General features: G+C 37.5%; 5 protein-coding genes across 13 annotated transcripts; 3 read left to right on the top strand and 2 right to left on the bottom strand.

Moving 5' to 3' along the window:
• The first annotated feature begins 175 nt into the window (after positions 1–175).
• Positions 176–4,589, top strand: LOC108862767 (uncharacterized). Of its 3 annotated transcripts, XM_057010980.1 has the most exons (15): positions 176–447; positions 690–845; positions 926–1,042; positions 1,125–1,209; positions 1,479–1,587; positions 1,693–1,760; positions 1,835–1,960; positions 2,034–2,814; positions 2,911–3,022; positions 3,117–3,317; positions 3,408–3,468; positions 3,572–3,685; positions 3,770–3,883; positions 3,963–4,069; positions 4,182–4,589. In XM_057010980.1, the coding sequence occupies exons 1-15, from the start codon at positions 368–370 to the stop codon at positions 4,198–4,200; spliced, it is 2,250 nt and encodes a 749-aa protein (XP_056866960.1). In that variant the 5' UTR covers positions 176–367; the 3' UTR covers positions 4,201–4,589. The 3 variants fall into 3 exon arrangements, with proteins under 3 accessions (XP_056866960.1, XP_056866959.1, XP_056866958.1); XM_057010979.1 differs by having other exon boundaries at positions 2,034–3,022; positions 3,963–4,052; XM_057010978.1 differs by having other exon boundaries at positions 2,034–3,022.
• On the bottom strand, positions 4,543–6,607 carry LOC108862768 (uncharacterized). Its single transcript, XM_018637002.2, has 8 exons — positions 6,390–6,607; positions 6,080–6,292; positions 5,808–5,999; positions 5,523–5,723; positions 5,352–5,432; positions 5,079–5,202; positions 4,898–4,999; positions 4,543–4,802 (listed from the first exon to the last, which is right to left on the bottom strand). Exons 1-8 carry the CDS (start codon positions 6,492–6,494, stop codon positions 4,729–4,731), a joined length of 1,092 nt encoding a protein of 363 aa, XP_018492504.2. The 5' UTR covers positions 6,495–6,607; the 3' UTR covers positions 4,543–4,728.
• A 219-nt stretch (positions 6,608–6,826) lies between these two features.
• LOC108835071 (TATA box-binding protein-associated factor RNA polymerase I subunit B) lies at positions 6,827–9,608 on the top strand. The gene is made up of 2 exons (XM_018608376.2): positions 6,827–7,490; positions 7,577–9,608. The coding sequence occupies exons 1-2, from the start codon at positions 6,914–6,916 to the stop codon at positions 8,935–8,937; spliced, it is 1,938 nt and encodes a 645-aa protein (XP_018463878.2). The 5' UTR covers positions 6,827–6,913; the 3' UTR covers positions 8,938–9,608.
• Positions 9,609–13,029: 3,421 nt separating this feature from the next.
• LOC108836190 (acid phosphatase 1-like) lies at positions 13,030–22,191 on the top strand. 7 transcript variants are annotated; one of them, XM_057010972.1, is made up of 13 exons: positions 13,722–13,862; positions 14,431–14,506; positions 14,593–14,623; positions 19,727–19,890; positions 19,978–20,242; positions 20,328–20,424; positions 20,513–20,640; positions 20,725–20,809; positions 20,880–21,012; positions 21,084–21,268; positions 21,344–21,467; positions 21,592–21,807; positions 21,887–22,191. In XM_057010972.1, the coding sequence occupies exons 4-13, from the start codon at positions 19,735–19,737 to the stop codon at positions 22,040–22,042; spliced, it is 1,545 nt and encodes a 514-aa protein (XP_056866952.1). In that variant the 5' UTR covers positions 13,722–13,862; positions 14,431–14,506; positions 14,593–14,623; positions 19,727–19,734; the 3' UTR covers positions 22,043–22,191. The 7 variants fall into 7 exon arrangements, with proteins under 7 accessions (XP_018464882.1, XP_056866956.1, XP_056866953.1 ...); XM_057010971.1 differs by having other exon boundaries at positions 14,431–14,623; XM_057010974.1 differs by lacking the exons at positions 19,727–19,890; positions 19,978–20,242.
• On the bottom strand, positions 16,202–18,441 carry LOC108863167 (uncharacterized). The gene is made up of 4 exons (XM_057010977.1): positions 18,274–18,441; positions 17,978–18,087; positions 16,909–17,857; positions 16,202–16,830 (listed from the first exon to the last, which is right to left on the bottom strand). Exons 1-4 carry the CDS (start codon positions 18,358–18,360, stop codon positions 16,759–16,761), a joined length of 1,218 nt encoding a protein of 405 aa, XP_056866957.1. The 5' UTR covers positions 18,361–18,441; the 3' UTR covers positions 16,202–16,758.
• Positions 22,192–22,417: the final 226 nt, after the last annotated feature.

The following is a 22,417-nucleotide window of genomic DNA, read 5'->3' as shown; positions in this document are numbered from 1 at the left end:
AAAATTAGTCTTGAGGTAAAAACTGAATGAAATATATTCAGATTTTATATATTGGTAAAATATCAGAATTATAAAGTGTGTTATTATCAAAATTTAAGGTGTAATTTCAAAATATGAGAAAGTATAAGGGTATTATTAAAAATTAGACAGAAGGTGTTTTAGACAATCAAGAACAGATCTTTTGATAATGTTGAGCAGACCGCATGGCATCGTGTTTCTCCTTGGCATGTTTCTTCATCAAATAATCAACCAATCACGAGCTCGGAGCCGCGGGCGAGGAGATTAGGGAAGATTAGATCGACGAATTGAGCTCGCTTTCCACGGAGATCGCCGTCCTCGCATCTATGGATTCGCTGTGAATTTCGAGATGACGGAACCTATGTGGTCAGACGATCAACCTTCTCCGACACCATCACCAGAACCTGTGGCTAATTCCCATCGCCAAAGGTCAGAACTTTCTCATTTTTGATGCTTTTTCTGCTTCTGAATTATAGAAACTTTTTGGAGCTACTTCTCTGTTCATGTTATAGAGATCCATCCAGCCATAGCTAGGAGGGTTATGTTATGTAAGAAGATCGTTGTATTCGAACTATGTTTTAAAAGACAAGACAACTTTGGAGAGGCTATAGATGAATCTTAATTAGTTTCAGATAAATCCTTCCAGCTTCTGATATGGTTTGATTGAGCAGGTGTAGGAGCGTCTTCGAGTTACTGGTCCAGAGAGAGATTTCACCTAGAACAAGAAGGTCTGTGCCAAGGAAACGATGGGGAGTTAACCGATGCGGTTCTGCTGCTGATTCTTCCTGTGGAACCAGTAGCGAGCTGGGACATAATCTTATTTCATGGTACCTTTACTTCCAATGTTTCCTCAAGATTTTTACCTCCCTTCGGGCTTCTGAATGTAGATTACTTTCCTTGTATGTAGGGTCGAGGCAGACTCATTGCAGCATTTATCTGCTAAGTACTGTCCTCTTGTACCTCCTCCACGGTCAACTATTGCAGCAGCTTTTAGTTCTGATGGAAGAACTCTTGCTTCTACTCAGTAAGTATATTTATGAGTCGTATTTGTTGTACTATTGCTAAAGATATTTACTTAAGTTTTAAAAAAAAAAAAAATCTTGTAGTGGTGACCACACTGTAAAGATCATTGATTGTGAGACTGGAAAATGCTTAAAAGTTCTGAGCGGCCATCGGAGGACACCCTGGGTGGTGAGTTAGAGAATGCTATCCCTTTTTTTTCTCTTTGCGTCATTGATTTCCCATGGCTACTAGGTAGCGCTTAGCTAGACCCATTACTATCTCTAGACTAGCTAACCTCATCTCATGTAGTGGAATTTTGGTTGCTATTTTGTCACTGCTTCATTGGTTATGTTAGGATTGTTGATAGGTGCCAACTTTGTTATGTTTTTTGTTTGTTAGACAATGCTTTAAACGTTAGCTCACTGCTTAGGTGTCTAATGTCGTTGAGTTTTCTGCAGGTCAGATTCCACCCACGCTATTCAGAAATAGTTGCTAGTGGAAGCTTAGATCATGAGGTGCGCTTATGGAATGCAAAAACTTCCGAGTGTATTAGATCTCATGATTTCTGTAAGTGCTAATGCATTTATTGTATTTTCTTCTTTTTCCTCTTCTGCTTTTTTTTTCCACCTCGTATGATTAACTTTCGTCCTCTTCTTCTTTGCCTGAAACCAGATAAACCTATTGCTTCTATAGCTTTCCACGCTGAAGGTGATTTACTTGCTGTTGCATCTGGTCATAAGGTATCTTATTACCTTTTAAATATCTCATGAAGCGCCCGGCCTATCCGTCTCAGAATAAGACTTTTCTTTTGTAGTTGCACATATGGGATTACAATAAGAGAGGGGAAGACTCATCGCCAGCAATTGTATTGAAGACAAGGCGTTCTCTGAGAGCTGTACACTTTCATCCACATGGGGTCCCTCTTCTCTTAACAGCAGAGGTGAGCTACATATTGAGGACTCGGTTATAGTTCGGCCACTTTGTGGGCTTACTCTGTCAACTACAAATGGCAGGTTACTGACATTGATTCATCAGACTCCGCAATGACTAGAGCAACATCTCCAGGTTATCTGCGATATCCGCCCCCTGCTATTTTCTTCACCAACACGCAGAGTGGCAGTCGTACTAGTGTGGCAGCTGAACTGCCACTGGTGCCACTACCTTACTTGGTTTTGCCTTCATATTCTGCTGATGATCCAAGAATCCAACACTCAACTGGTACTACTGGTCCAAGGAATGTACAATCAAGGTTTCAAAGTAATCAAAGTTCCAGCAGAACAATGTCTCCTCCCACTCTTCCCTTGGCTATGTCCGGGGATCTTGCGGGTTCCTTTCATGTCCCAGAAAACTCTTCGAGCAGCAGTTTTGCTGCCCAAGCTGGAGCTAGAACTTCGACCACTTCAGTTGATGCCATGGATATAGATGAAGCTCAACCTACCGGACGAAATAGAATTCCCAGTCAATCGGTACCACTTGAGTTTGGACAACTTCAGCAATTAGTTCACCTCAGAGACAGAGTTTCGTGGGAGTTACCTTTTCTACAAGGGTGGTTGATGGCTCAGAGCCAGGCTGGTGCTAACTCTGGGGTTCTTTCTACTGGTAATAATAGTGGTCATGCGAGCTCAACTCGTCATACAGGTTCTTCAGCACCTCATTCATCCACAGCCAGTCTAGAGGCTGCAGTGGCGTCATTAGAAATTCCTGGTGGCGTTAACTTATACGGGTCTACTGCAAGAGGCGACTCCCGGGACCGAAGTTCACAGTCCCGCTTTTCAGGATCTGGTTTAGCAGAAGGTATTTCCTCTCGTAACACTCAACACGCAGGAACTGATGCTCAACCTGTCGTTAACAGAATCCCGTCTGAACTGGCTTCTTCGATTGCTGCTGCAGAGTTGCCTTGTACTGTCAAACTGAGAGTGTGGTCACATGACATCAAAGACCCATGTGCAATACTCAAGTCTGAAAAATGTCGATTGGCAATACATCATGCTGTTCTTTGCAGGTAATTTTTCTCTGTAATAAGTTAACATCGTGATGCTAAATAATATTTACACTTTTTGTTGATGGGGGATACATTTGTGTGTTAATCTTTGCAGTGAAATGGGAGCCCATTTCTCGCCATGTGGGAGATATTTAGCAGCCTGTGTTGCGTGTGTTATACCTCATACTGAGACTGATCCTGGTTTGCAGACTCTGGTCCAACAAGATTCAGGGCTTGCAACTTCCCCTACTCGACATCCTGTAACAGCACACCATGTCATGTATGAACTTCGTGTGTATTCTCTCGAAAAGGAAACGTAAGTGGTGCTAATTATTACATTTCTCAAGTTTCACAAATTGCATATGACAGATCACTAACGAGAGAGTTTTCTCATGTATGTCTACAGATTTGGTTCAGTACTTGTGTCAAGGGCAATTAGGGCTGCACATTGCTTGACCTCTATCCAGGTTAGCTAACTTCAGGGAATACTTATAATCGTGTAGGGGTAAAGTTGCTCACTGATTAGTATGATTGTGATGAAATACTTTATAACTAAAAGTTTCCGTGCAGTTCTCACCGAACTCCGAGCACATATTGCTCGCATATGGGCGGCGTCATGGTTCTCTATTGAAGAGCATTGTGAGTGATGGAGAAACAACATCACATTTTTTCACAGTGTTGGAGGTAAAACGTTTATGCTTCTGTGGCCAGAAATTAAACTTTTTTGTAGTTGTTATACTGACTTGCCCTTTTTACCTCTTCTATTAGATTTACAGAGTTTCAGATATGGAACTGGTGAGAGTACTACCTAGCTCAGAGGATGAAGTTAATGTTGCTTGCTTTCATCCTTCACCAGGAGGGGGTCTTGTTTATGGAACAAAGGTAAGTGATCTAATAATGTGGAACTCTTTTTTGTGCCTCAATTATACATTTACTAAAACCCTCCTGAATACTTTCCCAGGAGGGGAAGCTAAGGATCTTCCGGTACAACACAGCTGTTGCTTCCAACCTCACTGCACCCAACAGCTCACCTGAGAAGAACCTGGCCGAGGTAGAGTTACTGAGAAGGTTGATCTTCTTTAAATAATCAAAGTTTAAAAGAGTGAGAAGGATAAAGTAATCTTTTGAACTAACATATGAGTATTTCAATATCATCCTTGAAAAAAATATGAACAAACAGGTGCAGACCTATGCATTAGAATGCTAAGCAGAGAAGAATTCAGGTCTCAACCGTTTACAATATATACACACAGAAGGATCTTGCATTGTGGGCTTATTCATTTTCCTCAGCTCTTCTGGGTGTACGATTATAAATCTGAGAAGCTTTTTTCCATCCACAAGCTGGATACCTTTTTACACCGTAGAAGGTCGCAACGTTGGATGGCCTTCTCAGTTTGAAGCAGGTTTCTTAGTCAGTTATTTGAAAAGACTGCAGAAAATGTTTAAAAAAAAAGTTATTGTTGTGTTTGTTGTTGTAGCTTTGTAACTAAGTTTGTAACCACGTTTTTCCTTTGTAAGTTTATCTTTACTTTGTAAGAGTCTTGCCCAAAAAGATGTTATGACTTTCTATCAAAGACGTTTGATCTTATACATAGCACTGAGATTGAGAACAATAATCTTCTCAAAGTATCAAAATCGATGCCACAGAATGTTCATTACTCTTACAAGTACACAAGTTCGAGGTTTCATTCAAACATAAAAAGTATCCAAACTGTATAACTCGCTGCTCAACTTGGCGGACTCCATTTCCCGGCGGCAAAGTCCTTGTAGAACCTGGACCTCTTCGATACAATGTAGAAGACTAATAAACCAACAAAAACAAGCATGAGATGTAAGATAAGTTGATGCAAACAAAGCCGAGAAAACAAAGTTCAATATGATATTACAGAAACAAACCAGGGATCTCAGGGATGACGAAGTTAGGTTCTTTCAACACGTCATGCAATGTTCTTCGCTCGTTCACTTTCACCATACCAGACGAACCCCTTCCTCCTTTCACTGTTGCCACAATTCATAGAAAATGTTTGAGCATTTAGAGTGATTGACAAAATATTATCATGAGTTTTAAGATTCTTACCGTTGTAAGGTGTTTTAGTTAAGGCTGTGTCCTCATCTCCAGTGGTTTCGGCTTGGGAACCTTTTGTCCCTTCTAGAAGGTACTGTAGAACTCTACTCCTAGGCAATGGAGTTCCCGAACTCGCCTAGAGAAAATAAGCAAAGTGAGGAGAATGTTCAACGTGTTAACAGGAAACGCATCAGAACACAGTTAAGTTAATTCTTCAGTAACTTTTCAACGGATCTAAAGCCACCTTAACTTTGAATTTTGGGTGGCGTAGGAGAAGTTGGTTACCTCGTAGTAAAGCTCGATTGCTTCACGTGTGTACTCATTGTTTTCATCCCATGGCAGAGGTGGGCTATCATCTGAAAACATGTTTGGAGCGCTAAGGAGGGACAAAGAAACTGATCTTAACAAAGTTAATCAGTGGAAGTTATCGAAATGAGTTATTGAAAAAAAGGATATCATATCAAGATGGGTTGCAAACATGTCAGTTTCACAAAAGTCCTCAACAAAGTCACTTGTCATGGCCTCTGCGTATAGAAGCAGTACAGGCCAATGCAAGATGTTGTTTCGATCCAACACTGGCTTCTTCAGACCCGTGAGTTCCCGGTACATTGCTTTGCCAATCTTAACACCTCTGTTTTCGAAAGCAGAGAGACAAGCCTGCAGCAAAACCCAATGTGAAACTGAATTAAAAAGTTCAAATACTAGAGCTTTCTATTCGCTTCTTATGTCATTAAACCAAACCTTGGCTTCCACTACAGCCCTTGAAACTTCAGCCTCATGTTCCTCTTTCTCTCGCTTCTTCAAAGTAACCACCTTTAGAAGCTTCTTCATGTCCTCATTCCCCGGATCGTTCTTGATTCCCTTCTCACAATAAGACTTCGCTTCATTCAGTAAGTCCAACGACAACGACGCCTTTGCAGCTCGATACACCGCCTTTCAAAGCATTGAAACATCATCAGAAAACGCTCAACAACGAAAGATTAAAAAGGATGTGCCTTTTTATTTAATAATACCTTGACGTTATCAGGACATAGCCTGATTGCTTCCTCAGCATCAGTGAGAGCACGACGATAGTTACCTAACAGAAGATTAACATGAGCTCGATTCGAGAACAGGATCGAAGTCTCTGCGTCACTCAAAGCTCTTTGATCAATAGCTTTCGTGTAGTTCTCTACTGCTTCCGAGTAATGCTTCTTCCCTTTCCTCACGCATTCGTTTCCTTGTTCCTGTTGTGTTCGAACAAAAAAACACGTTTTGAGCATATCGGAAGTGATAAGATGGTTCAGAGGAGAGGAGAAGAGAAGGAGTGGAGACTCTCTTTACTTTGAATTCGATGGCGGCGGATTCTTTGAGAGCGGAGATGGCTTCGAGGTCAGCCTTTTCGTTCTCTGTCATTGGTTCCGAACCAGCTTCCATCCATAACGCCATTGATTCGCAGGAGAGAGATTGAGCTCGATACTCCTTAAGATTCGATTAACCTAGATGAAGACAGGACCAGTAGAAGAAGAAGAAGCTTCGAGTTCTTTGGAGGGACAAGGAGACAGACCGGTGAAAAGTACTATATTTAACCAAAGACCGGTTTAAATCCCAGTGTTCCTGTTCGTCAGTAAACCAATTGGTCCAATTCATTGAACGAATTAAAAGTGGGCCTAAGGTAGTCAGTGTAGATGGGTCTATATATTGGGCTTTGACGAATCATATAGAGCCCAATAAAATAGTATACGACGTCGTACTATGATGCCGGACCCGATGGAAAAATTCCGTATCTTCACCCTCTTCGTCTGTTTCTCATAAACCTGATTTAGGGTTTATTCCATTCTCTCTCTCTCTAATTGATTGAATCAATAATGGAGAGTAGTAAGATGATTTGCTCGGGCTGCGACAACGACGCATTCGAAGAAGAAGATGGTTTCTTCTACTGCCTCCAGTGCGGCGTTCGAGCGGACGATATAATCGCGACCGCCGTCGACGACGAGGACTTAGCCGGAGATGCTCGCGGCGGCGCAACGTATTCGCAGCTCAACACTCGCCGTATAACAACGCAACCAACAGCCCCTCCTTCACATCCCGAGGAAACGAATCAATACTCCCAGTTCCGCTCTCAGCTCAAATCCGCCGCAAGCAAGATCTCTCAACCTAACGACCTAGGAGGGCCAACGGATCCGGAGGATTTCGGAGGAGAAGAAGCTGCCGTGGCGGCTTTGAGCTACGAGGATTGTTACCAACAGACGAGAGAGAGATACGCTAATGGTCTTATAATGATGATAACTTATCAGTGCGATGCGTTGGTTGAGAAATTCAATGTGACGCCGTTGATTATCGGTCTTGTGGCACCCATCTGCTTACGTTTCTTGGCTCTCTCTGGTGCCTTTGATCAAGATTGGGCTGATAATGCTATTCGTGATTCCGAGCTTCAATCTCAAGGTAGCATAGTACTCCTTTTTTTTAATTAATCGCTGTCCTCAAATCTCAACCGTTTAATTGCTGTTCTTTAATTTCAATTTTTGTAGAGACAAATGGAGAAGTAAGAGAGGTTAAGAAGCGGCGTAGTAACAAAGGTGACTCACAACATCGTAGCTTTGATGGTAAAAGAGCAGTTATGATATGGCTAAGTCAGCTTAAGAGCTCTCTGCCACTGTCCAGCTCTCTTGCTATATCTTTCCTCGCTTGTCACAAAGCGGGAGCACCGGTTCTACCCACTGATATAGTGAGATGGGCGCGAGAAGGTAAGCTCCCTTACCAATCGTGTTTTCTCAAGATTCAAGAACTGATGGGAGAGCGAACGGCCGCTTGTCCCGTGGGAGCTAGAGTCATGTTCAGCCCCGATGAGATTGTTTCTGCTCAGAACTTGGAAGCGCAAGCGGCGTCCATTGCTGATGTTATCGGTTTGGTTTTGCCTCCTGTGAATTTCCACGGCATTGCTTTGAACTACCTGGAGCGTTTGTCTGTTCCCGTCGATAAGGTTATCGATCTTGTGCGTCTCTGGGCGATGCCTTCTGAGATTTACCTGTCTAAAAGCCAGCACAGGCTTCCCACTCGTGTCTGTGTTATGTCTATTCTTGTTGTAGCGATACGGATGCTTTATAACATCAATGGTTTCGGTATGTGGGAGAAGAGTTTGGGTGATGATGATGATGATGCTGCTTCTGAGGAGTCTGGTGATGATGGAGAGTTGGTACAAGTGAAGAAAGTAGCAACTGAGTTTGACACTGAAGAGCTTATGAAGACCCTTGAAACGAAATATTACGAGCTCGAGGCCGAAACCACCGCTGATTTTGAAAATGATCTTTGTTCATATTTATCTCACGGGAAAAACGAGATCTTTGCTGGTTTAGAAGCGGCATCAGCTGATGACACGTACAGGACCGTTGGTAAGCTCTGGAACAGTTACCAGAAGGAATCTGAAGGGGTTGAAACTCCATCCAAGAGTGGAGAAAAAACTCCTCGTGAGCCATCATTGGAATGTTCTCCATCACGAGATGATGATAATCAAGAAGATGGTAGATCCAAGGAGAGAGCGATAAGCAGACTAATAGCAGACATGGGAGAGAACTATTTCGTCTACATACCGCCACGAGTGAAGGTAAAGAGACAAGGGTATATTCAGTATGTGAGGAAGAAAGATGATGGAGCGTTAGTATACGCGGTTCACGCTGATTACTACATTCTTCTGCGTGTTTGCGCTCGGGTCGCTGAGATTGATGCTAGGAATATGCATAGAGGTGTGTTGAGCTTTGAGAGAAGATTAGCTTGGATTGAGAAACGGATTGATCATGTCTTGCATCTAACTCCAACTTCTACTTCTATGAAATGTAAGCACTGTGAGTATAGTAACGCTGATTCAGAGGATCAAGATGACGATATGGTTTAAGTCTGAGTATCATCATCATTCAACTGTTCGATTTTGAATGACCAAAATAAAGTCGATGTTCTGTCGCTTTCTGCTTCAGAGCCATGGAACAGGGTGGAACAGGGGATCTCTGTTGTCTGTGCAGCCGGGAACAACGGTACTGTCCACAGCTCGGTTGCAAGCACAGCTCCTTGGGTCTCAACCATTGGCTCAGTCACGCTTGATAGAAGGTTTCCAGCTGTGGTTAGATTAGCTAACAAGGAGGCTTCTCTATGGATAGTCAATTGTATCCAGGGAAAGGTTTAGAGAGAGCATGAGGTGGTTTACGTCAAGGGAAGTGAGCTTTGCTAGAGAGGGTCAGTTCCAAGAGATAAGAACCAAGGCAAGATGATGATATGTGACTGGAGTCAGTGGAAGATCAGAGAAAGGTTACTCAGAGTCAGTTCTTTTGAAGGCTCACGTGAACGCTACGGTAAGGCGATTAACCCGGGATTGGTTTACGACACTGAACCGGTGGATTACATCACTTACCTCTGCACTATTGGGTTCACAAGATTGATTGTTTTTAGTTATTCTAAGCACGGGCTGTATTTCATTTAAAAAATAACTAGATCATGACCCGTGCGACCGCACTGATATTAATTTTCTATTTTACATTTTATTTATTTATACTAAATTATGTATTTTTAATATTTGATCGTTTTACATTACTAAGTTAGGGATGAATACTTGGATATCCACTCGGATTCGATTAAAATCTATTCGAGTTTGAGATTTTCGAGTTTAAAAATTTCAGCTCTATTCAAGTATTTATAAATATTGGTTCCGGTTCGATTTAGATATTTTTGGGTTCGGTTCGGCTTCGGATAACCCGTTTAAATTATTTTAAAATTTTCAAAATTTATATATACTTTTAATTTTTTGAAATATATAAATTTAAGTAATGTAAGCCAAAACACCTAAATTTTAAATTAAAACAGGTCTAGCTTGAATATTTGGATAGAAAATAAGTATATATTTTAAGTATTTTTGGTGTTTTGATTATTGTTTACCTACTTTAGATGTTTACTTTTGACTATTTTAAATATTTTTAAATATTTTAGACAACTTTAAAATAGTTTATATTTTGTATATTAACCCGATATCTATGTATAGTATACTTATATCGGTTTATTTATGAATGAAAAGTAAATGAAAAGTAAACGATGATTTTATATAAACCCAGAACAGTGTTTATATAAACTATAAAATATAAAATAGGGCAATTAAAAAGTTAATGTTTATAGATGACATTTGGTGAGACATACGAAATGTATGGTCATTAGTGAATGTTAGTTTTCGACCTACCAAAAAAAAAAGTGAATGTTAGTTTTCGTTTTTAATTTGGAAACATACGAAGTGTACTGTGTACGCATCTATATTATAATTATAGGTAGGATGCGGAAGAGAATGTTTATAGTTATTAGTGAACGTCATTTAAGGAAATATATTAAAATTGGTTAAGATAGGTAAAATAATAAGAGGACCAACTTTAAAATCCACCTAGAAGAAGTTGTAATGTTTCTGTTTTAATAATATAGATTGTACATGAAACTACATGTGTTTCTACCATTTATGGTGAGCCATAAGCACTACTGTATACTCTTTCTTCGTTTAATTTATATGCTTAATGTGAACCCTTTAGTTCCTTTAAATTTTCTTGTGTAACCAGTACAATGCATGGGCAAAAAAACCAAATCTGAAAAACCAAACCGAACCCAAGACCCTAAAATATCCGAATAGTTCTTATGTATTTCTATATCCAAAATAACCGAACCGAACTGTAATTGAACCGGAAACCGAACGGGTACCCAAATATAAAAGATATACATATAACATAACCCATAAATAAATAACTAAAAACTTTCTTAAAAGAATTCAAAATATTTAAAGATAATTATACTATTATAAAATATTCGAACTATCCGAAAGTATCCGAATAATTTTATCTGAAATATCTAAAGTAATCCAAAATATCCAAAACTTTTTTATTTAAATCATCTTAATTATTTGATATTTTATCCTAAATAGCTAATATTTTATCCAAACTATCCGAATTATCCGAACCCGACCTGGAACCGAATGAAAACCAAAACTTTTTTAGGTATTTTTCGGTTTCTACTTTTTTTTTTTTTTTTGTCATCCTCGGTTTCTATTTTTACTATTCGAACCGAACTGAATCTGAAATTACCCGAACCGAACCAAACCGAAAACATGTTAAGTAATAAATGGATTTTCTAACCTCTTATCTAAATTACTCGAAACCTGAAATACCCGAACCGAATTGATACCCGAAATGCTCAGGGCTAAGCCTAAGTACAACAAATGCAAAATTACCTACTTAACCACGTCGTTTTGTGTTTGCTAAACCATTCATTTACTCTACTAAATAAACATTAGTTACGAACCACTCTCAGTTTGTGAAAAAGGAAATAATGAATATTTTGTCAAATGTTCACATGGTTTGTTCATGTGAACAGCTGATGGCAGCTCAGATTGCCGTTGAACCGAACCACTTTCTCAGTAAAATTAATTTATTATGTTTGCAACTATAACTAATTAACATGTGATTAAACGACCTATAAGTGGTTAAAAAACTATTAACAATTCGCATCATGATTTCAAGTGTGGATCGGTATGATTTATTTGACCACGTCTCTTTTTTAATTTATAATTGTTTGTCTACGAATATAGCCTATACTCTAAAGTTAATATTGATTTATATGTATATGTTTATGTAATTATGTGTGTGTGAAATTTTACTAAATCATTAAATACCGAGGTCTAAAATGAGTTATAGTACTAGTTCAGCATAGAAAAGACTGTTTGTGCTATTAGAAGAAAAAAAAGTTATAGTAAACGTTATCTTATTATATAAAATTTCAAAATTGCTAACAAACATAATTGTGACACATGACAATAAATACTATCTGTGGTAGTTTTTTTATCATAAGCATATATATATATATATATATATATATATATATATATATATATATTTAGTAAAATATTTTATAGTAATTTCTTTTTTTAAATCCTAAACATATAAAAATTTGTAAAAGCAATTTTAGGGTAATTTCTCGTTTCCATCGAGAATTCAAGTTTGTGATAAGAAACACTCAATTTTGCGTCTTCTTGTGACGGTTTAAACGATTCTCTCCCGATAATTCGTTAGGATAGCTTTAATGTTCTGAAGCTCCATATGAAATGTGGAAATGGAAGTTCCATAAATAATTGATAAATGTAAATAAAATGACATGTGGGAACAAGTATGAGTTGTTATCGAAGGTCATGCTTAGCCACTTCCAGTATGTATATCGTATATGTTTTGTTGTATATAAAACTGTATCACTTAAATGTTGTCCCTCATATACTAGCAAATCACAAATTCAATTGGTTTTTCACTAGCATTTATTTATTTTATTAAAAAAAAAAACAAACTCCATGTGCTTGCATTTCCACTCCTCAATCAATTTGTCACCATAACCTGACCTTGACCACGTACCTCTAGATCTACATTTCTCTTGTCTTTTCCATTTCATATGGACAAAAAAAAACGATGAAACATTTTGTTATGTGATTACTTTCAATGGAGAATTGATCGTTAAATGTCTCTGGTGGTATCGTTTGGTTGGATCCTAGTTAATCTTAACAGTAATACAGTCATGAGTCATGTACCCATGTAACCATTTACGTTGAAGCATAAGTAATAGTTCCTATTAGTACAATGTGTATACCATTTGTGCCAAATAGTCAATTAAATGAAAATGTAGTCTCGTGACTCTCGTCGTGTAATGCTTTTTGACAACTATAACGCCACTAATCAAGGAGATCAATTGCTCATACACAATCATGCTTACTTAAAATTAGTTTTAATTATCCACATCCTTTTGTTTCTCCCGCATATTAAGCTAAACTTTCATAATTGTGTTCCCCTAATATTTAAGTGAAAAAACAATTCCCCTAGTATAGTAAACAACGATCTAAATAAAGGCTGAATAATGAAGTTACAACAAAAATATTTAAAAATTAACGAAACGCCAAAAAATTGGATTCAGATTTGTGTTTTTATTATCTTTATTGTTATGGCCACTTTAGCTCTTCTATGCCTATAAATCCTCTTTACATACACACTTGTGATCAGATTTTCTCAAAGATCCAAAGTACTTCTTCTCAAACATGGACCGATCCATCTTTCTTTCTCTAGCACTAGCCTCACTCTTAATCGGAGTCGTCTCAGCTCGTGACTGGAACATCTTGAACCATCTCAAATCACTCGGTTCCTCTTCACCAAGCCAACACGGTCTTGTTTCTTCAGGGCTCTCGACGAACCTGAAACGTTACTGCGAAAGCTGGAGGTTCAACGTGGAAGTACACAACATCAGAAACTTCGATGTGGTGCCTCAGGAGTGCGTGTCTCACGTCCAGAATTACATGACGTCATCGCAGTACGAGGATGACGTGGAGAGAGCCGTTGATGAGGTCATCCTTCATTTCGGGAGCATGTGTTGTGGCAAGAGCAAGTGTGATGGTATGGACGCTTGGATCTTTGATATCGATGACACGCTTCTCTCTACCATTCCTTACCACAAGAGCAATGGCTTCTTCGGGTAAATCTAATACTATTAGCTCTCTAATTTTCGGTTTAAGTTTAGACTAAACACATCGATTAATCTTGATTGTGGAATTGGAAACAGAGGAGAGAAACTGAACTCTACGAAGTTTGAGGATTGGATAAGGAAGAGGAAAGCACCATCAGTGCCACACATGGTAAAGTTGTACCATGAGATCAGAGAAAGAGGCATCAAGATTTTCTTGATCTCTTCCCGGAAAGAATATCTCAGATCTGCCACCGTTGACAACCTGATCCAAGCCGGTTACTATGGCTGGTCCAACCTCATCCTCAGGTACAATAAACTCTATTCGGTTCTTACATTACCTAAGCATTGACTAGTTTCATTATGACCGATGACATATTTACACACTCAATACTAATGTTCAATAAATCGGCAGGCGGTAACTAAGCATATTATTCGGAACCTATGTGGAAACTAAACATATCATTTGTTTATTTATTTATATATATTTATATTAGATATTTTAAATTTTGAATTAATTATAAAGCTATTGTGATGAACTATAAAGACTAAATATACAAAATAAATAAAATAAATCAGACATTGTTAATTGATTTAACCGGTTCACACCAATTTAAATCAAATTAAACTAATTTAAACCAATTTTAACCAATTTAAAACAGTTTAAATTGATTCAGAGGTGTTTAAATCAAATTTTAAACCGGATACTAAAACCGACCTCTACCTCTACATGGTTCATAGTCTCTAAACCAAATGAAAACGAAATTGAACCAAAAGCTAACCTTGTCCATTAGAGCAGCTGCAATGGTGAGACTGCTAATAAAATCCTTAGCATTATTAAACTAATTTTTTCTTTTAATTTTTTTTGTTTAAATAGTTAAGGATCTTAATTTAAATGGTATGTCCAATGGTGAGACTGCTAATGGAATCCTTAACAAGGAAAAAGAAAAAAGGTAGAATAAGTATACCTCTTGATAGCTCCATAACCATGGCTAAAGTCCAGAGCTGTTGCTATCTTAATTCACATTTGATTGTACAGGCTGCATAACGCATCACTCAAGACTCCCGAGGTGAGATAGCAATGTACAAAACCCATTGCCCTATGAATCTCTTCTATCCTCGCATCATTTTCTGTTTCTTTTTTTTTTGTGAAAAAAATCTAAAAAACCACAACACTGGATTCTTCAAGAACAAGCATTTATATAACATATAGTGATAGACATCAAGATCGACAGTTCAACACTAACATCCATGGGAAGAGTGATTATGATAATTCATAACCAAACAAAAAGTTCAAAAACTGAAGCAAATAAAAAGAGACATAAATTTCAAAATCCTAACTGGCTTCTGCAGCTTCTCGAACTGTCTCCATGATCTGCTGCTTCTCCAGGAAGCTTAAAACAGGGATGCCCCCAACACTTATACTCGACCACAACGCCACCGAACTGTCTCCATGCTCTCCCACGATGAATGCCTATAGACAACAACAACACAGACTGATGCGTCTGTCTCAAGGCCTTGCTTCTGCAAAAGTAGAGAGACCAATCCTCTTAAGGTTAATTAGATGAAGATATCATCCACCAGAACCACACAATTCTTATCACTGATGAGTGATGATTGATGAAGCTCAAAAACTTTTTCTCTTTTAACATAATAATATACAGAGAACAGAGTCATCTTCAAACTTGCCATGTACACATGAACATTACGTAATGGTTGGCCATAGCAATAGAGACAGTGCCAGTCCAGATGTGATCCTACAAGACAAAATCATAGGACGCAAACAAACTCTGTTAATAATAATCAAAAATCCACACACACCAAATGCATTGAATCAATGACTAAGAGAGAGAAAGAGAATAATGCTTACAAGGCAATGTTGAAGAAGACGGAGAAGCTGGTGCTTTTGAACAAGACAGAGTTGGGATCAGATGGATATTTGCAGATAACCACTCCCTTTCCGTTAATTGGAGTCCCAGACTCAGGCTACGACCAAAAAAGAAAAAAAAAACAAAGAACATAAACAAATCTCACAAAATCAAACAACAATTACAAAAGAGAAAGCCTAATAGAGACCAATGACATGTCAAATAATTGTGTACACAGATGACCATTAGTTTCGGAGTGACAGATGACCAATATTATTCAGCAAAAATCGCAAGGAAAAACACATTCGAGAATTCAATATTTACTCAGAAACATAAAAGAGAAGATTGAATAAACGAACCTTCTTGTTCTCAGCGATGACTCTAAGAAGGAAGGACAATACGCCGAACAAAGAGACGATCAAGGACATATGCTTCATAGTAACCGCCATCTTTTCTCCCCCTTCTCTGTATATACCCTATGGAGATATAAAATTCGGTTTCACCACAAAAACAGATAAAAAGTTTCACCAAAGAAATAGAAATCGAATCAACGAAGAAGAGCTGCGAAGGAATTGAAAAAGAAGGAGAGGTTCGTCGTCTTTGGTTTGATGAGATTTGTTCTGTTCATCGACCACTCACGCCTTGCCACATACTTAAGGATTTGATCCTTAAACCCCTTAGCTAAGGATCAATCCTTGGGTTATCAATTTTTTTATTATTATTTTAATGTTATTTGCCTATGTAAATGTGCTAAGGATTCATTAAAACCAGCGTTGTGGCTGCTCTTAACACCTTCACTGAGGTTCCAATATATTGACTCCAGTTTAGCTAAACACGTATTTATACATCCCTCTAGTTATTTATTCTGGTTTGCTCCGACCAGATTAGACAAACCAATGTACTAAAAGCAGAAAACACTGCAGGGGGCTAGAAGATGAACAAAAAGAAGTCAAACAATACAAGGCAGAGAAGAGGACATGGCTAACGAGTCTTGGTTACAGAGTTTTGGGAGTGATGGCAGACCAATGGAGCAGCTTCGCAGGCTGTCCTCTTCCCAAGAGAACCTTCAAGCTCCCCAACTCCATCTACTATGTCGCCTGATCAAAACACAATAAAAACGTTGGTTTTAGCTTTCATTGTACAAGAAGAATAATCCATAAATAAGAGAGAACAGTTTTGGTTCTGATTCTTGTTTTTTTGCTTTACTTTTTCATGTTATTTTATATGGATAACAAATGTCTTTTTCAGTAATACTACCACACAAACAAATATGCTAGAGAGAGAAATCAAATCAAAATCAGACACAATCAAGTGAGTGTTGAAAGAGTGCAGCACCATTATTTATCTCTGTTCAAAGCTTTCTCCAGCCTTGCCTCAAATGGTGTTGAATGCCAATTCACGCTTCTGTCCTGCATTTCCACAAAACATGTCATTCTCAAAGGAATAGAAAGGACACTTGATTGATTATATTACTGGTTTAAGCGTACCTCTCTGTACTTGCTGGTGGTGTTTGGTATCCCCTTGAATGAAGAAGCAGAGCCGCAATCTACTGCCTTTGAGTGATTACCCCAGTAACCACCGACTGTGCCTATAATAGGTGTTTCATCAGGACTCTTCCTCGGTGACTTCCTCGGCGTGGATGCGGCAGAGAACTGTTTGATATCCTCCGATGTCAATGCACATAGTACAGGTCTATCGTCATGGCTGTTTATAACCCGTTTTAAGTAGCTTGTAGACTTGTTTTTCTCGGGTGTGTTAGAGACACTGTTGCACTCACTACCCGTCTCAGATGCTGACAACCATGTTGAAAGGCTAGCATCAACAGTTACTTCTTTGTTTTCAACCTTCTTGGAGTCCTGTTTGAAACTGAGCGTTGTATCATCAGTCTGAGAGTCTGCGCCGAAAGAAAAGGAATCCTTTTTTCTGTCTTCTTGATCTGAGATGAGGTTATTAGAGTTCTCCTTTTGAGACTGTTTATGTACTGTCTTCCCGTTGGATTTAGCGGATTTCCACTGAGTGAGATTCTCAACGGGGTTAAGCACTCCTTGAACACTCTCATTAGACATTCTCAGCTTTGCATCTTCTTTGGTTTGAGTATGCAGCTTATGCTCCTCACTAAACGCTTCGTCACTATAAAACTCATCATCAAGGTCGCTTTCACCACCGCAGTACAACAACTCATCCTCCTCGATTTCATCATCGCTCTCTCTGCAATTCTTGTATCTGTCACCTGAGGGGTTCGAGGCAACCACACTGTTCTCAGAAGAAGACTGAACAGCCGCCTTGTCTGGAATCACTTCTTCTTTCTTCTCTTGCAAGAGTTGAGCAGATTCTTGTGACTCAATAATGTGCTCGTGTGTTTTGACATTGGAGTCAAAAGTGACTCTCTTCCTACTATTAGGACTTGGACTACTTTTCTCCTCAGCCTCCTCGTCACTGACCAAAAAAAAATCAGCATATGTTTAAGCTTTAACAGAAGCTCAAAGCTTGAATCTATAAGAACAAGAAGCATCCAAAAAAATCAAATCAATCACACACACACACACACACTCTCACCAAATATCAGTAGTGATTGGAATGACAGAGCTTTTAGGGATCTCCTCAACAGTAGTAGAGACTCTTCTATCATTGAGATGAACAGGTTTTGCATATTCCACAGAGAGATTCTACGCAACAACAAAAGCAAAAGAGTTTCCACAGGTCAAATCAAACTAAATACGAAGATGATCTATTTATCTATCTATCTCGATTCTCGATATAGGAATCAAAAGAAAAGCTCATGCAAAAAAATAAGAAAGTATTTCTCAGGAAGCATCAGAGAGAGAGAGAGAGAGAGAGAGAGAGAGACTTACGTTTGCTCTAGCCTGATCGGAGGACTCTCTACGTTTCTGACGCCGGCGATTCTTCCGTCCACCGAAACAACCTAGGAAGCAACCCATAACTCTGAGAAGTTTTCAAGGCCTAGCGATAGATAGCGATAAACTCGTTCGTTGGGTGTTTGAAGGTCTTTGATCAAGATATAAATGGGTCGCAGTCGAACATCGAAATTGAGGAAGGAAGGGGGGGAGCGTGGTGGGGACGACGATCTGATTAGGACTGAGAAGAGCGGGGGAATGCAAAATAAGCGTCAACTTTGGAATTGGTATTTTTTTATTAGGGTTTTAATATCCACTTTTTAATTTTCTAAATAAATGTATTTTAGGGATGATAAAGTAACTGACCGTTACAATGCTGACCCACCAATCAAAGGGCTCTCTAACAATAACGTTGAAACTATCTTTATTTTTGTTACAAAATTGTTCCATTACTTCTTTTAATAACTATCATCATAGATCTACTATATTAATTTAGAGTCCTAAAAAAAATCTACTATAGAATGTTGTGTTTAAATTTTGGACTCTTTTCTACCAGACGCATATATTACTCGCTACCTACCTTCACAAGTTTGTTATAATTTTATTTTACTCGCTACCTACATAATAGGTCTGGTATAGTTTAAATGAACCAAAATCTAATTAGATAAACCGGTTAAAATAAAACCATCGAAAATGAAACATATTTAACCGATACATTTTGATCGTTTCTCTTATATACCAAAGCTCCATATACAAGAAGTCCAACTATACAATAACACTAATTGAAGATCATGTTTATAAACGTTAGCATTTATTTGTCTTCTCCGATCACTACCTGCCCACATAAAGAAATCAAATTAGAGTTTCAATTTGGATTCATCTTCAACCATAAGAAACATTACAACTAATTGCTTCAAACAAATATATTTTATACACAGTTCATCATTGACATTACATAAACCAAAGATAATAAAGACCTGATTCATATCCATTATGTATTCCAAATTATTTTTGTTTCTATTAACATAATAGAATATTCTAATCTCAATAAGAATAAATATATCTGTTCTTAATTAACGTGGCCTCCAAAAGATAAAATATAATTCTTTCTCATCTTGAAGATATGCTTCCTTATATTCCGAGCAGAATATTTATCAACTTTCACTTAAATGATTGCATATCTTAACTTCCTAAAACATTTCCTAAAAAATATGAAAATCGAAACGTGTTTTTGATCTAATGAATTACGAAAAACAGCATATTCTAACGATATCTTAACTTCATAAAACAGTTCCTAAAAAATATGAAAATCCAAACGTGCTTTTGATCTCATGAATTAAGAAAATCAGCATATTCTAACTATATTCTCATAATCTGATCTTTAGTACCAAATCACTATAAACATCTACCATTGCTTACTATTTTCTACACCTCCAACGAAAATAAACAGAGACTCAAATGGCTATGGTTACATCAGACCGAGTAACTATGTTGAAAAATGTCAAACCATTTAAATCAACTTGGGTTGTCGAAGTCAAGGTTCTGCATTCATGGACACAGAAATCTAATTACCCTGGTGGAGACCCTCTTCAGTTCATACTCGCAGATAGGACAGTAAGTGTTTCTATTTGTTGACATTCATGTTTCACAAACGTTCCTATTCCAATCGTCTTAACTATATCATATCTAATGCAAATGTAGGGTGTTAAGATTCATTGCACCTGTAAGAGACTCTTCTATCCTCGTGTCAAGAAGCTTCAGGCTGCTGGTCAATGGAGGTTCATTGAGAACTTCTCTGTAACTCCTGCTGGTGGAAAGTACCGACCTACGAGCCATGAATACAAAATCTCCATCACCAATCTGACCAACGTCACCAATTCATCACTGAAAATTGATGATAACTTTTTATCATTAACCACTTTCTCAGACATCATTAATGGAAGTCTCGATTCTAATTTTCTTATTGGTATTTAATAAATAATTTCTTTAAAATATTTATGTTTCTCCTTTAATCTTTAGATAATCTTCTTTATTTTTAAATATGTTTGTAGATGTTATTGGGCAAGCAATAGATATTGGAGATATGCAGGTTGTGCCAGTGCAAAGCAGGGAAACCAAGAAGCTGGAGTTCACATTGACAGATACAGAGTAAGTTATGAAATACCTTTTATAATTAGATTTAACATATGTATCAAAAACGTATGTTTAATAATTTTTTTTTTTCATATGTTCTCAGTGATCACCAAATAGCATGTTGTTTATGGGGTCGTTTTGCTGAGCATGTTTATTATGCATACAAAGTTGGTCAACTGAATAAGAATTTCCTCTGCTTATTGAGATTTGCTAAGATCAATGTTTACAAGGGTAAGATATATTCTAAACATACGATAAGTTTATCTTTATAATATGATCTTCATTAATTGCGATTGATATCTTTGTTTGCTGTAGGACAAGTCCAGATAACTAATGCATTTGAGACTTCAACTCTTGAGATCAATCCACCTGGATTTGATGTTCAAGATTATCAAAGAGTGTACGTTTTGTTCTAATCTCATAACTACTTTTTAAAACGTCCTTATGCAAATTTTTTTTTTGTGATTTAGGATGCCAAATAATGATCTTGCGCTCACATCTGTTAATCGTGAGGTTGTGAAACCTAAAGGAAACCAACGCCAAGCTGATAAGTGGTCTCTTTATCCAGAGAGAACAGTCTTGGATATCATAATGGCCACTGAGGTTCATTTTTTCTCTCTAAATTTTAATCTTTTAACCTACCTATTTACTAACACTCATGTAATTATTTATAGATTGAAAAATGCATTGTTAAGGCAACAATTTATGCAATCGACACAGACTGGGCATGGTATTATTTTGGGTGTGTTAAGTGCCACTTCAAGAAGGTGACTAACATCACTAAGAAGGATGTCGTGCCGGTGAATCATCTGTGGTATTGCGATTCATGCAAACAGTCGGTTACAGATGTTGCACCGAAGTATGTTTCTTAAACTTGAAAACATGTTACTGTTTTGCATATATTTTACTTAACTATTTTATTTTCTTCTAATAGGTTAAAGTTGCATCTACTAATAAAGGATGACACTGGTGAAACTAAGGTGATGTTGTTTGATACTATTGCTGAACCTATTGTGGGTTTAAGTGCTGAAGTGCTTTTAGATGGTTCTCTAGAAGAGGTAGCAATACTTATCTTTACATTGTTCTATTATTGGTTTTATTTTGCGACTTTATAATGAATATATATATATATATATATATATATATATATATATATATATATATATATATTTAATTTATTAGGTTGAGGATCCTGAAGATTTGCCTGAGCCTATTAATGGTTTAATTGGGAAGACTTTCAAGTTTGGTGTCTATGTGGGCAAAGAAAATGTTGACTATGGATCTCATATATTTACTATTGGGAAGACCTGGTCAGCTGATGAGATAATATCTCAATCTGACGATGAGAAAACTGAAGATACATTGACTATCCTTTCATCTGATCGTTCATCAGGACAGGTGTGTAAATTCTTTTGTCGTTTTGAATATATTGTATCAAACCTTGAACTTAATATATTTTATATGATTTTTGTTTTAGGTATCTTACGTCACGATAGAAAGCGAAGATAACACATGTTTGTCTTCTAATCCACTATCCAAACGAAAAGGAGACAATGAAGTTGATGACCTTTCTTCTACTTCAAAGAAACAATGCTCTAAGATAATAAAAGTGGAAAAGAATGCTGATGAGTAGTGGAAAAGAAGGCTGCGTGGAGTTATGAATTTGGTTGCATCTTATTTCATTATCATGTTTTATGTTTTTCAATTATTTGGTTCTTTTCAATTTGGAATTTTTTTATTTTTCAATAACTACAAGTTCTAATAAAATTTCCTTTTAATAAATATGAGTCTAAATAAAGATGATATTCATTTCCACTTATCAAAATAAAATTTATTTCTTTCTAAGAAATTATAGCATACTACATTCAAATTTAACACTAAGCCTTGAACATTAAATAAAAACTTACTTGGAATATGATGTAGTTGGAATCCCATGCACATAACCGGCTACTTGGCATATGTTACTTCATGATCCATTTATTAACTATACAGAGAATAAGAAATTAAC

The sequence above is a fragment of the Raphanus sativus genome, chromosome 5, assembly GCF_000801105.2.
Source record: "Raphanus sativus cultivar WK10039 chromosome 5, ASM80110v3, whole genome shotgun sequence".
NCBI classification, from domain to species: Eukaryota; Viridiplantae; Streptophyta; class Magnoliopsida; order Brassicales; family Brassicaceae; genus Raphanus; species Raphanus sativus.
Note: the sequence above shows the minus strand (reverse complement) of the source record. Positions and strands in the feature narration are given on the sequence as shown.

What these genes read in the sequence shown, in the direction of transcription:
- LOC108835071 (XM_018608376.2), top strand. Translation starts at nt 6,914, where the DNA reads ATGGAGAGTAGTAAGATGATTTGCTCGGGCTGCGACAACGACGCATTC. An exon ending in TTCCGAGCTTCAATCTCAAG is followed by an intron (nt 7,491 to 7,576) that starts GTAGCATAGTAC and finishes CAATTTTTGTAG; the next exon opens with AGACAAATGGAGAAGTAAGA.
- LOC108862768 (XM_018637002.2), bottom strand. Translation starts at nt 6,494, where the DNA reads ATGGCGTTATGGATGGAAGCTGGTTCGGAACCAATGACAGAGAACGAA. An exon ending in TATGTCCTGATAACGTCAAG is followed by an intron (nt 6,000 to 6,079) that starts GTATTATTAAAT and finishes ATGCTTTGAAAG; the next exon opens with GCGGTGTATCGAGCTGCAAA. An exon ending in CGTCATCCCTGAGATCCCTG is followed by an intron (nt 4,803 to 4,897) that starts GTTTGTTTCTGT and finishes TTGGTTTATTAG; the next exon opens with TCTTCTACATTGTATCGAAG.
- LOC108862767 (XM_057010978.1), top strand. Translation starts at nt 368, where the DNA reads ATGACGGAACCTATGTGGTCAGACGATCAACCTTCTCCGACACCATCA. An exon ending in AGAACTCTTGCTTCTACTCA is followed by an intron (nt 1,043 to 1,124) that starts GTAAGTATATTT and finishes AAAATCTTGTAG; the next exon opens with TGGTGACCACACTGTAAAGA. An exon ending in TATTAGATCTCATGATTTCT is followed by an intron (nt 1,588 to 1,692) that starts GTAAGTGCTAAT and finishes GCCTGAAACCAG; the next exon opens with ATAAACCTATTGCTTCTATA.
- LOC108863167 (XM_057010977.1), bottom strand. Translation starts at nt 18,360, where the DNA reads ATGGGTTGCTTCCTAGGTTGTTTCGGTGGACGGAAGAATCGCCGGCGT. An exon ending in CCGATCAGGCTAGAGCAAAC is followed by an intron (nt 18,088 to 18,273) that starts GTAAGTCTCTCT and finishes GTTGTTGCGTAG; the next exon opens with AATCTCTCTGTGGAATATGC. An exon ending in CCACCAGCAAGTACAGAGAG is followed by an intron (nt 16,831 to 16,908) that starts GTACGCTTAAAC and finishes GTGGAAATGCAG; the next exon opens with GACAGAAGCGTGAATTGGCA.
- LOC108836190 (XM_057010972.1), top strand. Translation starts at nt 19,735, where the DNA reads ATGGCTATGGTTACATCAGACCGAGTAACTATGTTGAAAAATGTCAAA. An exon ending in TAGATGGTTCTCTAGAAGAG is followed by an intron (nt 21,468 to 21,591) that starts GTAGCAATACTT and finishes TTAATTTATTAG; the next exon opens with GTTGAGGATCCTGAAGATTT. An exon ending in CTGATCGTTCATCAGGACAG is followed by an intron (nt 21,808 to 21,886) that starts GTGTGTAAATTC and finishes TTTTTGTTTTAG; the next exon opens with GTATCTTACGTCACGATAGA.